At 41.1% G+C, this 18,512-nt stretch overlaps 1 protein-coding gene across 7 annotated transcripts in view; it reads right to left on the reverse strand.

The window, feature by feature from the left end:
* TTC7A (tetratricopeptide repeat domain 7A) overlaps positions 1–18,512 on the reverse strand; it is a 160,807-nt gene that overhangs the window by 46,880 nt on the left and 95,415 nt on the right. For 5 of the 7 annotated variants that reach the window (XM_042812210.1, XM_042811883.1, XM_042812364.1 and 2 more), the window contains 3 exons: positions 11,367–11,522; positions 6,922–7,038; positions 3,794–3,891 (listed from right to left, as the gene is read on the reverse strand). In XM_042812210.1, the coding sequence (XP_042668144.1) occupies positions 3,794–3,891; positions 6,922–7,038; positions 11,367–11,522 (371 nt within the window). The remainder of the gene's footprint in view (positions 1–3,793; positions 3,892–6,921; positions 7,039–11,366; positions 11,523–18,512) is intronic. The other 2 variants (XM_042811968.1, XM_042812129.1) reach the window with 2 other exon arrangements.

Raw genomic sequence — 18,512 nt, forward strand, 5'->3', positions numbered from 1 at the left:
GATCCAGCACAGAGGCCTGCTGACACCATGGCCCCCCATAGGTGATGGTCAGCTGTCAAGATATGCTTCAGCTTCAGCCCTCTCCAGCTGGAAAAACTGGAGAGGGCTGAAACTAAAGCACATCTTGACAGCTGAGCATCACCTATGGGGGGCCATGGTGTCAGCAGGCCTCTGTGCACCCCATGCTCCTCTGCAAAGACTGTGCAGACTGGGCAGAACACTGCCCACAGCTTTTATACAAGCCAAAGCCTCTGAGAGCATACTCTCTATGGAGAGACCACAATTGCCTCAAACTGCCACGGGAAACGCTTGTCCTGTTATCTCACTGCTAACCAATGTCATTCATTTCCAGCAGCAGAACTTCAAAACAGCTCCCCAGAGCTCAGCACAGACGCCTCCCACAGCTCCCTTGCAAAATGCAGATGTGCTCCTCCTAAACGCATTTTTAACATTCCTGCATATTTTCAAAGACATTCTTGACCTAATGTTCCAAGAGATGACAGTGCAGTAATGCAGTAATTATGGCTACAATAGTACCGTAAAAGTCATTCCACATTGTATGGAGGATTTATTGTAACAGTTTATTTAACAGATCAATCTTCTTCTGCCTGTTTCACTGCATGGAATTCCTCCCTCTGCCCTGTCCACTCCTGCTCATCTCTCTCCCTCCATTTAGAAGAAATTTCACTGCAAAAGGGCTCCCAGGAACTCACAGGCAGAATGAGGTTGTTTAATGCAGGGAAAACAAACAGGCACTCATCCCCAGCAGAGAGGCAACATGAAAATTGCCATGTGAACAATTACTGATGCTGTTTAGGGCAGACTCACATGGTCAAATTCAAACTGCATGGGCTTCGTGGACTTGGTAGTCAGCCTAAGCAGATTCTTGTATTAGCATTCCTGATCAGAGTGGTGTGCTTTAAAAGCAACATTCAGCATTACATTCCTCTGCCAAGGCTGTCCTCTTTCAGAGAGGCTTTCTGGAGCTGTGCAGCACCTATACCTAACGCTGTTCTGACTGCAGTGAGTGGGCAGATGGGCTGTGCCTTATTCACATCCGCTTGGGGAAATCCTCTTTCCCTTGCAAGTCAATGCATGGGGATGATGTCACTATGAGGGAACTCTGCATTTTGGACAGGTTCATGTGTTGCTGCAGGGCTGAACAGCCATTTCAGGTTTAATGAAACATCCTTTCCTCACAAATAAGGCTTTAAAGAACATCACTATGAGGAACTTGAAGAAGCACAGGCTAGCTTCTCCTCTCCCTCTTAGCCAGGCAGGTAGCTGCTGAAGGCAGAGAGCCTGCAGTGTGACACTGATCTTTGTCCACTGCTGTGTGTGCTTCAGCCTGTGCAGCCTTAAAAAGGGAACTCGAGTTACTTAGCAATTTACTGCCTTTGGCAGTTATATGCAAAGAGCCTCTGCTGTAAATTGCTAAGTAACTTGGGCTTCCTTTTCATGTTGCAGTCCTTTGATATTTCTTTTCCATTCCAGCCTAAACAAGGAAGCAAGCCACACCAGGCAGTGATCAGCTGATCTGTCCCCAGCCCTGCACAGTCTCAGACAGATATGTTCCTTGCTCTCAGTACACACGCACATGGAAAGGCTCCATTCCAGCCCAAATCCAAACAGTAGCAGTTTGCTACTGCTATTTCTTCTCACCTCTGCAAGCCCTTGTAGGAAGGCTCCAATAAACCCTTCAAGGGCAGGACTTTGCTGGCTTGGCCTTTATAGACAAAAGGCATCTAGCCACAGACCTGACCCTCAGGTGCATATACCAGTGACCTCAGGCCAAGGAATGCTGCCAGAGCCAGAAGCAATGGCTTCTGGCTCAGAATGCCTATTCCTAAAGGAATGTAGAACTTTATAGGCTAAAAAAAACCCACAAAACCTGTCTCACAGAACTTAAATGTCAAGCCTGAAAATACATGCAAATGTTGGCATAAGAAGACAGCACCTCAATTTGTTATTTCAGTGCATTTTCTTTGTCTTTTTAACAGCTCCACCAGACAGAATATAAACTTTGCGTTTTACAACAAAGCCCTCTACACATTTTTTGAAAGAAATGATTAAAAAAAATATTTCATCATGATGAGCTCCACATAGAAACCCTGCAAAAACATACCTAAATAATTTTGCTGCAGCACTGTTATAAGACCAAGAAGGACTAAGTTAAATATTTTACTTTTATGAAAAAACTACTATGAGAATAGGAATGCACCTCCATAGATTTACTGGGCTTATAAGAAATGTAGAATTCCCCAGCCTAAATCACTTGAGGCAAGAACATTATTAGATAAGACTAAATCACAAAACGAATGAAATAGCAAGACAGCTGACTGATACCAGTGAATTTAGTTAGGAACGCTGCTTCAGTTAGGGGAAGATGAAGAAAATAAAGAGGAATTAATCTTCCTGGCAGGAAACCTAAAATTCTAGCACAGCAAATAATCTCATTGTGACCTAACCGAGGAGGGGGAGGCCGGTGTCAGACCCAGCTGCAGTAATCGCCCTTCGGTCACGGGGGATCACAGAGCACTGTGCATCGCAGTGATACTGCCGCACGCTCCCTGGAGGCTGCATGCCGGAAACTGGAGCCTGCTGCGGGCTGCCAGCACCAGGCCTCCTCCCTCCCTTCTGCTGCGACACTGGGAGGCACGAGGGGAGAGCGCGGCTGGAGCAGCGCTCTGCTGCCTCACCTCCTGCTTCCTCCAAAAGGGCCCCCAACTGGGACATGTGCCCAGCTGCTGCCTCCAGGACAGTACTGTAGAGGAGATAACCCAGGGAGTGAAGGCTGATTTGTCTGCCCAGCATCAGGGATCATAAGGGATGCTTCTGTAAATCTTCACAGTGACCTTCAAGTGATTACAGTCTCAAATGATTTTGCACCAACCACCAGAAAACATTCACATTTGCTCCCTTTTCCATCACTTTTAATATGCCAAGCAGCACTTATTCATTCCTTATTCATTAGATAAACTCTCTTCATCCATCTGTGTTGAATTTGGTCTTTTCTCTTTCAGTAATCTAAAGAACTACAAAAAAGTGATTCACACATACAATGAGAAAACAGACTTACACAAAATATAGAAACATATCGCAGCAAAGGATATTACAAGGGAAAGGAAATAAACGGATTAAGAATTACATAAATATATGCGTATAGAACCAGGAAGATTACAATGTCATAAATACAAACCCTCAGGGCTCGACACTGTGAACAAAAGAGCAGGCACACTGACTAATGTTTTGATGCTTGAGTGTTTGCAGGCTCAAGACTTACCCTTGTAATGCTTTTTAAACCACTGATGAATATAAACGGGGGTTAAACACACAGAACTACAGAATGGCAGGCGATGGAAGAGACCTCAAGAGATCACTGAGTCCAACACCCCTGCTAAAGCAGGTACCCTACAGTAGGTTGCATGGGTAGATGTCCAGATGGGTCTCTAATTTCTCCAGAGATGGAGACTCTACAATCTCCCTGGGCAACCTGTTCCAGTGCTCCAATCACTATTATGTAAAGAAGTTCTTCCACATGTTTGAACACATTTGATTTAATAAAAGCCACATATGGAATAAGAATTTGTCATCCTCTTCAGCTGTATGCACTGAGGACATGACATCAGTTTTACCAGTTCTCGAACAATCATTAATTCCCTAACCTGAAAGCACGAGACTCACTCAAAATATAATGTTTTTAAAAGTAAGAATTTCCCCCCCTGTTTCTCTACATGCACATGCGTAGAAAGCTGATGTATTTAAGATGAGAAAGCACAGATCATTTCCTCACCAGAATCATTATCATGAGCATCCGGGAGCGTGAGATGAAGTCCGTTATGCTTTTTGATCACTGGCGTTTCAGTCACACTACTTCCTTTCTCAGAGCCACTGTAAAGAAACAAAACTGTTATCTGGCCACCTTTCAGCAGGGAGACAATGTTCTCCTCGAAGCAGGCAATAATCTCCCCTAACTGTCTTCTGGAACTGAAAACTTCAGGTGTTTCTTGAATGTGTCATTCTAACACCACCTACCCAGCAATGGATGAGAAATTCGGTCACTGAAAAACCACGACCAGCAAGGGCTCCAGTTTGTGTGCTGCTTTCAGTTTATTTGACTGCTGCAATCTTTGACAACTACTGGATGGGCAATGTGTTGCCAGCTAAAAAACCAAATAAGAAAAGGCCAACTACCAATGTCCCGCATACAGAAGAACCACTGCCCCTTGGGATTTTCTGTAGAAGTTGGATTCGTGAGTGTGCTGCTCTAATCCTTTTGAAACAGACCAACCACTTTCCAAACTCCTTTATTTCAAGAAGATTATCTCCTCTCTCACTTTTGTTCTATTTCAACAGAGAAAGAAGATAAAAGCTACCACATAGTACCACTTTATGAAGGGAAGCCTATTTGGTCTGCTTCTCTTCTAGACTTCTGTTCTCACACGGCAGCTCTTCAAAAGAGGAACTCCAAAATAATAATAACCCTGTATCTAATGATAATCATTTAGTGTTGATCTCCTGAGCCTTCCTGTCACCAAAGGACTGCCACCTCTCTAGGACCAGACGGATGGTGATGATATCTCCTCTCACCATCCATTAAGAGACAAAATATCAAAAGGAAAAGTGACTGCCCTGGCTATTTTTACTGGCACACTTCCAAGCCCTGCAGCTCAGCTTTTGGATAATATTCCTTCCAGGAAAGGAGCTGTCACAGAATCGTGATTGCTGTGGATGCCCAGTCTGCCAGTTTAATTAGTCCTATGGTACAGACTGCATAGGATTCCCTTGAATTTGTATTAATCCAGCAGAAGAATTACCTTGGGATTGGGATCTGGTTTTAAATACGATTGTGCTGTAATCACAAAAAACAACAGCAGAAGATAAACCAAATCTTGCCCTTGCCAACAAACAGTCTAGGACTGAAAGCCACTTACTGTCATTTGTCATACTGGTAATCGCATTTATAATAGCTAATTAACCTCTTACTAGGCTTAGGGATCAAACATTACAGTTTTTGTTAGTGGACCATGAATTCTCAGCGACTGACTGCTCATCTAAGTCTGGCCTTGACTAGGCCTCCCCGTTTTACAAACTGGTTTCCAGACTGATGTCCCATTTGAAATTATTTTGTGGTGAAAGATAGAAGGGAGAATTCAATGCTTAGTCCCGCACCTCTGTCTTGCTCAGCCATCACTGTCTCAAGTGTCATTGCCTTGGCTGGAGGATGCTGGTGGAACAGCAGAGGTATGTGCAAACCTGCCAGCTTTGCTTTATAATATTACTAACATGGTGCTTTGATGCAGCAGTCACCGTGAGGTCAGTGTTGAGGCACATGGCCGAACACTGATTTAGGCATTAGATTACTACAGAAAGGACAGGCACTTAGCATGGTACATAAATACCTGCCAGGGGAGAAAGTAGGGAGAAAGTACTGGGCCCTACCTAGAAGACTGTGTAGACTGACAAAGTTACGGTAAGATTGTGCAGCTGAGAAACCAGGGCCAAACAATACAACCAAACGCAACTGAAGTGCAATTTAACTGTGGGTGATTAGCTACTGATTGAACTAGTAAAGAGTTTCGAGTGTAACAGCTCTCAACCTCATATAAAAACAGGCTTTTCTTTTCCAAGAGGCCCTAACAAATGGCTGCCTCCAAGTCCCACTGATAAGAATTCCCCTTCAGTTCCTTTGAATGCCCAACCCAGAATATTTTAAATATTTGTTAGCTGATAGTGCTGCAATTTGCATTAAAAAGGGTACTTCCTGCAGCACTAAATCCAGTCAAAAACTGCAGGTACCAAGTTAATTTCTGCTACTTTTCAAGCACTATTTCCTAATGCAAGATGCTTTCTGAAGCATTTTTTTGAGAAAGCCAAAAAATATTACTGGGAATAGCAATGAAATACACATTAGAGGTCCTAAAAGCAAAAGCAGAGCAATTTGTTTTGTTTAGGCTTCTATGGCTAAAGCTTATCAAAAGCCCCTAAAGCTGTCACATCTTGGTCTTTTAAACATAACAGCCAAAGCACAGCTTGAGATCCAAATGCAATCCAAATGCTTGAAGTATTTGTCTGTTCTCCAACTCAGTCCCTTCAGTCTCAAGATTGCAACCCCCCAGCTTGCAACAGTAAGTCACATCCAGTTCTACATGTTCAGCGTGGATTTGATCACCTTCACGAGGACGACTCATGAGTGTAAAGATTATTCATGTGAAAAATACAAGATTGAATCATCAGCTAAAGACACTAAGGCTATGGAAATCAATGATTCCAGGATGTAAGAGACTATTTCTAGTGCTGTGTAAATATATGTAGTGTGTGGTCTGCTGCTCATTAGCTAAACCAACAAGGAATTACTAAGAATCCTTTAAGAACAGCTTGTACCTAGACATGCATCATTCTGTACCACCATTCTGGTGTTTATACAGCCTGTGTAAATGTACTCACAAACAGGGGAACAATAAAACTTCTTTATCAACTGGGTGCCATGACCGTTGCTGTCAAGCATGTTGTATTTTCCATCAGACACAACCTCTACAAACATTACAAGTGAGAAGTAAGTATAGTGTTGGGATATTTCCAAGGGGGGAAGGGCTGTACATTGGTATGACGACTGTGAAAATAACCAAGGGAAGAGAGAAGGAAGAAAATTCAAACTGTCAACCTTCACACTTTCTAAACTCTTATCTTTTCTGGAGGGGAAGCAGATGACAGAAAGAGAACATAACTATGACCTTTTTCAGCACTATTCAAATTCTTTTTTTTTTTTTAATCGTGGCTAAAAATCTACTTCTGTTGCTTGTTTGAATATTATTATTACTTATTATCCCTTTCACAAAGTAATTTAAGTATAGTATCTGGACAATTAAAGAAGATAGCTACATCCCCATTGTGAACAGTTGGACAGTGGAGAAAGCCTACCTGTGCTGTAAAACACTATAAGCCATCTGCCACATCTGCAACATACGTCTGCATGTCACCAGAGCCTCCTCAGGTCCTTTATGAATCCATTCCAGCTTCACTTTGGTGAAGAGCAAGCTGCAAGATGAAAAAGAACAACTTCTGTTTTATTAGTACCTCATAAATGTTGAAAATCAGTATCACTCTAGTAAGATCCTGGCAGCCAGCAATTTTGCTTTCTTAGTATGTCCAGTTCTAAAAGAAAACACGGGAACACAAAACATTTAATTTGGCTCAACTTTAGTTCCCGACATGGAGATGAGAGGATTACCAGTATTCCTCAGCTGCAGTCAGATCTATATCACAAAGTTGGCAGGACATGTTAAAAGCAACGTGTTACAATGCCAACAAGGTGAAGCATACATTGAATCTCATTTTATGGATGCGGACAGCATTAAAAACAAAATAAAAAGGAACTGGCAAAACACAGAAACCAGAATGCTTTTTCAGTCTGCCATCCTCCTGTGACAATGACTTACATAATAAATATCAGACAATATGTTTGGGAAAAATCCAAAGCACCTAATATACTTAAACAATTACGTAATGCCTCACAGGAAGGAAGTATTTCCTCTTCACTCCACCTGGCATCATCTTGTGCCCCTAGGCAAGACAGCTGATAGCCCTGGTATGTTTTTGTACTACATAGTGTAAGAACAGCTACTGTTCTTGTACCTAGAGAATACACACTTGCACAGACCATGGGAATTCAGCAGAATTAGGTCAACCTCAGGTTAGAAGACAGATTCAGTAATGACACAACTCACCACTTGCTGCTAGAATGGCTTTTAACACTGTCTTTTACAAACATGTAAAAAAAATTTCTTATTCCTGTTCACAGCATCAGCAAGACACATACTACAATAGTATCCAGTGTCTAGTTCTCATCTGCAACTCAAATTGGATGAGGTTCAGAAAATGGTTATACTAGTGCACTGAGCCCCCAAAAATGTAGTTCATCAGAGGCTCAAGAAGCTTAGTTGATTTAGTTTAACCAAGAAACAGCAGAGAAAATATTTTGCTTCAGCCTGCAATGGAGAAAATGTACTTAATAGTGAGGTTTAGATCTAACAGAAAATCAGAAGATTCAAGGTTTTGTTGGAAGCTGAAACTTATCAAATGAAGATGGTGAGTAAATGCAAACATGCAATTACGAAAGCAAATAACCTTTGCAGCATCTACCTTGTGTGTAGAGTACATTCTTTAAAGTTTTTTTCAGCAAGACAGGGTAACTTCTGGAAGGCAATTGATATTACACAAATTGAAGCTATGGGCTTGATGGAGAGGCTCACAAGTTAGATTCTTTGGAGTCTGTTCAGCGGAGGAATGGACCTGCACCATCACTCATTGCCCTTTTGGCAATTCACTTCTGAAAAATATTCTATCAGTCCAAGCACCTACTACCATGAACTATCGATGTTATTTTACAAGTGCAGAATATTTTTAAACCATCCAAACTTTCAAGGTGAAAGACCTTCATAACCAATGTATGACATCCACTGCAGCAGAAGAGTAGTGGTCAAGGAGACCTGAGGGCCTTGAGAAGAAAATACTCGTATTATATCCCCAAATAACACCACGCTCATGGGTGCTAAAGGATAACACTCTTAATACTAATCAAATAGAACATATACGAATGAATAATCTGTTAGCAGTCAAACTACTATGCAGAAGGGATACATTAACAGTGTTCCTCCTTCATTTCATACCTGTATGGATATAGATAGTTTAGTTATCCGCACACAAAATCACTACACAGTATACTTAAATATTGTAATTAAGCATTATGAAGGTGAATATTACATTCTTTTTTTCCATCATTCTGCTGCTTTTACAGTGACTACATATCAACTTCTTTGGATGAAGATGCAAAATTCTATCTGAAGAGTGAGAACAACTAATGAAATACAGGAAAAGAGCAAATCCCTAACAAAAACATAACAATGTCTCAGCAGAATATTATCATCAGTTGTAAGACATAGGCACACAAAGGTTAAAAAAAAATAACAAAGAAATAACACAATTTTTGCAAGCGTCACTGCAATGTAACATTAGCAGATCTTAGAAATACCATGCATAGTTAACTGTTGTGGTAATGAGACTCTGGAATACTGCTCTTCATGCTATCAAGCAATAATATAATGAACAAAATCAAAAGGCAAACAGGAAGAACGTAAGTGGCAAAAGGATTCAGGCTGTACTGACAACAGTAGTAAACAATGGAATTCAACATGACAGTTGCAAGCTGGAAAGAAAATCATTGCATTATATATGTTATATGTTGTTTGCATTTCTCAGCTCCTAGTAAGTTTTGTGACAGTAAAACTAGATAAATAAAAATACAGAGAGACCAATGAAGTAGATGGCACAGTATCATTTTTACCTCAAGTTTATCATTTTATTACAGAGATAGCACTCTTGCAACAAATAAATCTAATGGGTATCATGTTGTATCAGTGTCTGCACACAACTCTCAAGTGCATAAACAAAAGATCCGCAAAAGATCTCACTTCATTGTATTTTCTTAGTATCATTTTACTGTACTTTCATATGATGCTTGTAATATTAAACAGAGCAGACTCTTAAAGAGATTCCACATCTAAAAATAGCCGAGATTATCAATATAGTCATTGTTAATTCTGTTAGCCTCTGAAAATGAAAACAGAGATTTGAACTAAAGTAAATACATAAATTACAGGTACATAAGCATAGGAAAAGAGAGGAAAAAAACCCCAAGTCATTCTTGTAATGTGTGCAATTTCAGGAACAGCAACAGTGGAAAATAACCAGTGCTTACTCTCTTGATACTGGACTCTAAGTTCCCTCTTAACACAGGCTTTCTTCTAACACTTACGTGGACAGTATCAAAAGTCTCTGTTCCCTGCCATAAGGTCAAGTAACTGCCACAAGTAAACATACTGATCAATCACAGCAACATTAACTCAAATTAATATATGTATATAGCTGACTTTGTTTAGATAAATTCATTTGCAAAGCTTGAAAAATTAGGTTTCACTATTACAGCATATTATCAATGTGGATGAAGTTGGAAGATGCTATGTCTAATAATAACCTACTGACTTTGCAGATGCTCTAAAAATATAGTAAATTTATTAAATGGTTAATTAAGAGTTCTTAAAGTTCTTTAAAATGGAGTTTTTAGTTTTAAATGTAGTTATGATGCATTTTTACAGCACCACAATGGGATCTCTTTGTTCTACTACAAGCAATAATCGATACAAATACAAACAACACCACATTCCACTGATTTTGAGCTTGAGAGACTGAATTAGAAATAATGAGCATTATGTTATCACTTATCTATATGTTTTGTCATTCACCGGCTGCTTTTAGCCCTTTCAGTTCATCAGAGCTTGTCAATTAATGAAGTTAATTAATCAACATCTCTGAGATTTACCAGATCAAGGCCATAATTTCCCAAAGTCTTTCTTCATTGACCTAGACTTTGACCACCTACACACACAACTGCTGACTTATTCTGAATCTGCATACAAAGGAAAAACAGACAAACAAAACTCTGTCACCAAGCACAGCAGTAATACGTCCCAATTTGTGGAGACAATTATCGACTTTAGAATGAAGATACTGAATCTCTGCAACTAATGTTTGCAGCCTGTGTGTGTCCTTCATTAAATGACAGGATGCATGTGCATGTCTGTTTGTGTGTGTTTACAGCCTTATGCCTGGAGAAAGAAACCAGAGTCCTGGTCACAGCTCTGAGGACAGCAAATGCAGTTTATCCAGTGACAGATTAATGGGGTGTTGGTACAGCAAGTGCCACTGGGAAGCACAGCCTAGCTTACCCTCCCTTACCTCTCAGCATTACGTACGGTCCTTTTCCGTACAGAAAAACAAAGAAATATACCATTCCAGCTCCAATGAAAACCTGGGGGATGCCATGACCTGAGTGGGTAGGTGGCCCAACAATGCTCCCCCAGCACTGAACTCTCTGAATCTGCTTCCTCCCCATTAAGGTAGCAGATGCAAAAGGAGGCTACAAGGGGATACAGAACACAGATTGATTTAACAGATCTAGGAAGAGGATGGAGAAGATGAGGTGAATTATGAAAGTTTGGTAATGCTTTTGGTGCATGGAAGTAAGTGGCCTTCTCAGCCTGGAAAAGAGACTGGGAGAAGAGATGACAGACTTATAAAATCACAAATAGTGTGAAGAAAATAAGAAATAAAAGCAGTCTGTGTTGTTTTAATTGAACAAGTAGGGGGTATCCAATAAAGCAATGAAGCTGTGGATTTTAAATGAGCAAGTGAAGTGTATTTTTGTACAGTGCAAAAGTAAAATGCAAAACCCATTGCTAGGGGACGATCTGGGAGCAAACACATAAACAGGTTCAAAAAGGGATTAAACAAATTCATGGATGACAGACCCATCAGAGGCATTAAACTCTGCCTTAATGCAACGTCTGGCGCAGAAAGCCTCAGAACGACTCAGCTGACAGAAGCAGGGATAACACATGACGGGAAGGATCATCCCACTGCCACATTTCTGCATGCTTTTCCCTGTGCATTCACCAGATGTCCTGCTGAAGACAGAGAAGCCCTTAGTTTGATCAAGAATGGCCATTCCTACATTTTGTGATAGCATAAATATAATTACAGCTTGTATTCTTTTTATAACCCAGATTGTATGGTCTTGTTTTATCTGCTAGTACAAAGAGAAATTGTACCTAGAACTGCAGTTTCTTCACAGTGAATTAGCTGTTTAGTTTATCGCTGCTGAGTTTAGCTACAATGGTGAGTCACCTATACAAGCCAATTAGTTTAAGTTCTTTTATCGTAACAGTTAACCTTCCCAGAGCACCTGCTAAAGCCCTTGCCATGTTATCAATATGAAAAAAATGGCAAAATTGGTAAGCTGCTCTTAATCTTCTACATTCTATTTGATAACATCAACATCAAAGTTGCTGTCTTCTCAAATAACTCAGTGCTTCTTGCAGTCTCCTGACATTTAAGGGCACATTCTCTAGTTAAATTAATGCCAGCAGTGCTGACTGCAACCTCCTTTTATAACTTCATGCTGTGCCATGTAATCTATCACTTTCCCTACAAAAATAAATTGGTCATATACTTTTACAGACATACTGCCTATGGCTCATCGCCCATTTATCCCCACCTCCCCCCCAATATCAACAAAAAATAAAGACAAGAACCACAAGCCTCAGCCCGGAAAAACAAGCAGATTCAAAGATGACACCCCTCTTTAGAAGAATGCCCTGTTCAGAGCCCAGATTCTCCACAAGAGTAATTCAGCTACTGCTGCTCCACAAGCTATGACTGCACAGGATGAGCACAGTTTCCAGAGAGGTAGATTCTTACCTATTTAACATTCACATTATGAAGGTGATTTTTTAAACTTAGCCCCCCAGTAAAAGGCACCTAAAAAGTTCCTGTACACAGCGTAGGAGGGAAACTATGCATGGATCCAAACATTCCAAAACAAACATGTCTGCAGCCAGTCCTATTTGGCCATTCAGTTCCTTAAGGTTCACTTGTGATGCAGAGTGCAAATATGATTCATAATTAATACAGCCCACCCAGAAACTGCTACTTACACTTAGAAGGAGGCCTTGAAACAAATCCCCTTAATCCACTAAACATACGCAGGCTGTCACTTAAAAAACAACAACAAAGCAACTAATAGTCTGCTGGAAGAAAAAACACAATTACTTGCTGGAAAAGAAAGCATTGAAAGTCTTCATCTCCATCTTTCTCTAGAACTAAGCCATATCTGGCTATACCCCAAAAACCGAGGCACAAAAATGAGTGATCAGCATTCTTTTTTTCCCTCTCCTTTCAATTAGAATGTTCATTTTGAAGCCTAGATTTGCAATATTTTGCTTTTTGTTAAGAATATAGGAATCGAGCTAGCTGTTAGCAGAGGTGATGAAAGCCCTGCTCTTTCTCTTTTTTCTCTGTGTTATATAGGATCCTTGGGTGACACATCTGAAAGGAACTCTGACCTTCCTCTTGCCCTGATGAAGAGCTGGCAACAAAATGATTCTGTGTCATCAAAAAACACATGCATTTCACTCTACATCTAGCCTGAGTAAAGACAAAGATAATTTTCACAACTGCTTACAGCAAAATCTGGAAACTCTTAAGCACAAAGGAATTTTTCCTTCTGGTTCTGAAAGCAAACTGCCAGGAGAATGAAAGCATCTGGCTCAGCTCACAGAACAGTACACTGGTAAAAACCAAGATGATCCCCACAAACCTTCTCATCAGAAAACAAGAAATTTCTGACTAAAAGCTACTCACCAAAAACAATGTTAACTTTGTGACATGAAGGAAAAAGCACCAACCTTGGTCATAGCACTTGCATTTCACTACAGATGTGACAAAGTCACAGTCTGGCAGAACTCACCAGGATTATCTGACCTGCCTGGGTCATCAGATCTAAGCCACCCATTTTTTCTGTTTACTTGCATTGTCACAAGATGCTGGATGGAGTTTTCCATCATGCAGATACAGCAGTGCTTTAAGGAACGTTAACTGACTGCATAGCCAAATTACTACCCTTACACTAAATAGAAAAAGGAAATTACAGTCTTGCTATGTGGAGTGTTGATATCAACTTCTTCCATTAGGACTACATACTAGATATTGTGTTGGAACATTTTGAAAGATTTTAAACTGAGGTTTAGTTTGCAAGTGTTGGGTTGCTTTTTTGTGTGTGTGTGTGTGTGAATTACTGTTTTTTTTTGCTTGTTTGTTTGTTTTGACAAGGCCCAGCTACAAGGAATAATTGCCATTGCACTCGACACTTACCTAGAAAAAGAAAGGACAGTTTTCAAGCCTCCAAAAGCCAGGATCCACACAAAAATGTGTATTTAGCAGTGCTGTTTCAGGAGTGTACTGGGAACCTTGGTGCACTACATTGCACTCAGAAATCACAGAATCACACGGGGTTGGAAGGGACCTCAAGGATCATGAATCTCCAGCCCCCCTGCCACATGCAGGGCCACCAACCTCCCCATTCAATACTAGACCAGGCTGCCCAGGGCCCCATAGATCTGGCCTGGAACACCGCCAGGGACGGGGCATCCACAACTTCTCTGGGCAGCCTGTTCCAGCACCTCACCACTTCTCTGTAAAGAATTTTCCCCTGACATCCACGCAGGGCAGACAGTGGGACCAGCATCATATGGCCCATATGACACGCAAGAGCCATGTTCTGTTCCCTGCAGGACAGACAGCGGGAATAATCTCTGCAAAGGTTATTCATCAACATTATCTACTACCTATTCATCATGTACTCATCATCTATCTACTATCTACTATCTATTCATCAACACTTCCTACTGTCTTTTATATTTAATCTATTAATGCTGGTGCTCGCAACTTCAGAGTAATCTGTGGACAGGAAGGAAAGGAGGTTGGGACCCCACATAGCTGTCACCACTTTTAAAACATTTTCTCATCTCTTGGGCTTGAGCCTTCAGGATGTCATCAGATGTGCCCTTGGGTAAATCCAGCCAGACCTGATTAAATGGAAATTAATTTAGAAGGGCAGAACTGAGAGCTACGATGCTGTCACAACCACTGGACTCTCCATTTACAGAAATGAAAAAGGAAACAAGGCCTAGGCTCTCTAATTGCTAAGCTGAGATCCTGCCAGACAAGAAAAGAGCATTTACAGGACAAAGTCGAAGTACTTTTTACGCTGCCAATTCCTCCTCTCCCCAAAGACTGCAGAACTGGATGCTTCATTTACACTTCTCAACTGCTGTGCTTTTCAGAAAAGCTTCTAGGAGATGCAGTTTAGGCAGCTTTTAGAGGAAAGGATATCAGGACTGTGGTTACTGAAGTGGCATTCAACATCAGCCTCCTAGTCACCTTAAACTGTGACCAAGTACATGTCTTCTGCCTGAGAAGGTAAGTCTGAATCCTGTGTCGCATCACTAAGATAGAGTAAAATACTTTCTAATTAACCGTGTGTCAAAGTAGTAAGAAGTGATAGCATGCTCACAGTTGTATAAATTATACAACAAAATATAGTAAAGCAGAACTCTCCCCACAGGATTAGTAGAACATTTCTACCCAACCTAACACATTAACAAAATCTTCCATATCGAAGATGCTTGGAGCTAACAGAAAAACTGCATCACACACCCACTGTATTAGGAAGAGAGAACCACACAGAATTCAGCTTTGCTATAAGAACAATATGCTTAGTTTAAACAAGGCATTTGTTTCTTTTTAAAATGCATTATGCACTGCTGTCAAATAGACCTCACTCCTTCTATCACTTTGCTTTAGGGCAATATGATTTACTCCATTTTGGCGCTGCTCCAACAAAGCACTTACAAAAGGTCTTCATCTTCAAGCATGAGTAGTCCTGCCGAAATCAACAAGTCAATTACTCCTCCACTTAAAACTAAGCATGTGCTTAAGGACCTTGGTGGATCAAGCTCTTTTTGAGGAGAAAGATTATGAGAGTCACAGAGGACTGAGTGTAAACATGAGTAACACTAGAGGGGCCAGAGCCTGTCCGCTGATATTTCAAGCTCACTGCCCGCGCTTCTCAGTGAAGGTGACAATGGAAATCAATCTGCCAAAAGCCAAGGAATTCACTATAGGATATTGACTCTCAGGTGTGTGTGAGCAAGTTTTAGCCTGTGTTCTGACTATGGCAACCCACCATACAGTATGACAGCTCAGAAACAGTGCTTTATGTGAGAAGATGTTCAGTAAGTTATGGGAGAGAAGGTTTCACTGCTAGCTGGGAAAAAAGGCAAAGGCACACTAGAAAGGTGAAAGAACTTGCAGGAATGAAGCAAGCAGATAAAAGCTCCTTTACTTCAGGGAAAGCCCCACAGAATCTAGAACAAATCCATGTTGTGGTAAGTAGACACAAAACTGCTGACTTCACTGCAGAAAATCGGAGAGAAAGAAATGGATATTTTGCTACCAGCAGGAATCATATTTATCTACATCTGCAAAGCAAAGCCATAATGTAATTACAGTCTGTGTTAGCACCACTGCCAGCTGAACACAGCAGCAGGAAGACACAGGAGCATGACCTTTAAGGCAGACCTAGGGCTAGATTTCAGCAGTCAGAAGTGCTATGGAATGTGCTGCTGCACTTTCACTCCTCCTTTAACTGGTGAGCTTCAGTTAAAGCAACAAAACCTGTGCTTACCATTTGGTGCTGCACAGCACTCTGACTTAAGAAAATGATAAAACTGCATTCATGGCAACACTGGCCTGCTTCTTTACCACAGCTTGTTTTTGCAAACATATTACCAAAGTTCCTTTCTTCACTCTGCACAACGCTAATTGCAGGGTCAGGTCTTGTAGTTCCTAATCTGTGTTAGGTCTGAGAACATGCAGACCTGAGACTGGCAGCTTTTCATCATGTTACCTTCCCAGTATAGGCAACAACAGGATGACGTCCTAACTTCATACATTTCTACAACTGCTACCAAGTGTCAAAACCAAACTTAAGACATACACCATCAGCCCTGTATGTTTCCAGTTATGTGCAGTGAGGTGCTGGCACAGGCTGCCCTGAGAGGCTGTGGATGCCCCATCCCTGGAGGTGTCAAAGTCAGGTTGGATGGGGCCCTGGGCAGCCTGAGTTGGTGGGGGCAGCCCTGCCCACAGCAGGAGGTTGGAAATGGGTGGGCTTAAAGGTCCCTTCCAGCCCAAGCCATTCTGTGACGTGATGATTTAAATGCACAATGGAAATACAGTCCAACTGTAGGTTTTTTTTTTCCAAATAAATCCAGTTTCTTCTGTGTACGTACAGACACTGACTTATGGGTAAAGCCCTTCAGACATTTCTGCTTAACTGGAATAGTTTTGTTTTTTCAGCACAAACATATAACTAAGCATAAAACAGTACTTAAGATTTTCTTCCTAAAAAGACTGCACTCATCAGCCTACTTACAGAATGCATATTCACAGCTTGACTCCTTGATTACTACTTCATCACAAGTTTTTCTTAGGAGAGAGCCCCATACAACCCTGGTGAACACAGATAGAGTTCAGAATCTTGCAGGCTCTATTGTAGAAGTGAAGATTCATTTCTTAGCTTTGCTGCAAACTTCAGTGTTGCACATACGACTCCAGCAGGTGCGCATTATGCTGTACAAATAAGCTGAGTCACTGCTCCTGACTAACAAAGAAATGCCAGCATTGTCTCTCAGCCTGTCAGAAATACTCTACAAATTTCACTAACTGCCAACAAAAACAGAAAACCTCAAGAGAAAGATGAGAAACACAGCCAAGGTTTAAAAAAAAAAAAAAAAAAAAAAAAAAAAAAAAAAAGAGATAATCCATGGAAGATATAACCTTAAATCAGATTAATGGCTTCTTTTTCTACAGTATCTGTTACATCTAGTATCTTCCCAACATGACAGGTCTTCCAGATGTGCTGATAAAAGATGACACAGTATTACAGATCTCAAGCACTGCATGTGTGATTAAGAAAATCCTTGAGGGAAAACATGCATAGTTATTATATTCCAAGCATTCAAAAATGGTGACATTTGGCCTTCTTAACAGTAATAGCCTGAAAATGCTCCTCAGTCAGCAATCGTGAATACAACTTAAATACTACAGAGTAAAATAAGCTCGGCTGTTGAAAAAATGTCTCACTGATACAGTTCAGTACAGGTGATGGGATTAGTGGTGTGGGATACCTTTTTTGATTCTTTATCCACATGTTACTGAGACCTTTTGTTTTTTTGGAGAAATGGTCCAGCACTTCACAACCATTGATCTTCACGTATTTTTAACACCATAGCGCTTTATAGAACTGAACTCTATTCCATAATTTGGAGCTAACAGCTGCAGTGAAACAGTTACAAGGAACTGAACAATCAGGACCAGAGAACCAAAGGGAGCTCTGTTCAACTGAAACGAATGATTTTCATCTCTTCATACTAACTGGGGATCTGGCAGTCAAGTTTCAAGTCAGAAAAGCTGAGGCAGGCTGTCTTCATCTCCCTAAAACCAGCACACCTCAGATAAACCCAGAAGCGAAGTACAGCGTCAGTGCAATTTAATCAGTTTGTACCAGCTGACTTCCTCCCTTATCCCTTAAATAAACCATAGATTTTCAGAATTCTAGCCCACAAATTAAAAAAAGGAATGAGCTGCCTGAAAGACTCTCGGTGACTCACCAAAAAAACACAACTGTTCAGTTCTTCCATAAGGATACTGCAACTGAAAAAAGGAAAGGAAGAGAAGCGATGACAAATAGCAAGCCCCAGCCCTTCACGAGGAAAAGCTTTATATTTTCCCTTTTCCTTTGTGCCGAGAAGCCTTTCATGGAAATGCCTGGCTTATTCTGCAGGGCTGCTGACGCTGATTGGTGATGCAGCCCTGCAGCTGATCTGAGAGGTGCCTGGGGGCAGACGCTGCACCTCCAAGCCCATCCGAGACAGGAGACAGAAAGGAGCTGGAGTGAGCTCTGTTGCACCTGCTCCTGCTGACAAGGACATAATGACATCTCCACATTTATTCTCTTTCATGTATCCTGGTAATTCAGTACAGAGCTCTATGCA

This window comes from Centrocercus urophasianus, unplaced genomic scaffold (genome assembly GCF_019232065.1).
Source record: "Centrocercus urophasianus isolate 14NV4802_14NV808 unplaced genomic scaffold, USGS_Curo_1.0 seq_10, whole genome shotgun sequence".
NCBI classification, from domain to species: Eukaryota; Metazoa; Chordata; class Aves; order Galliformes; family Phasianidae; genus Centrocercus; species Centrocercus urophasianus.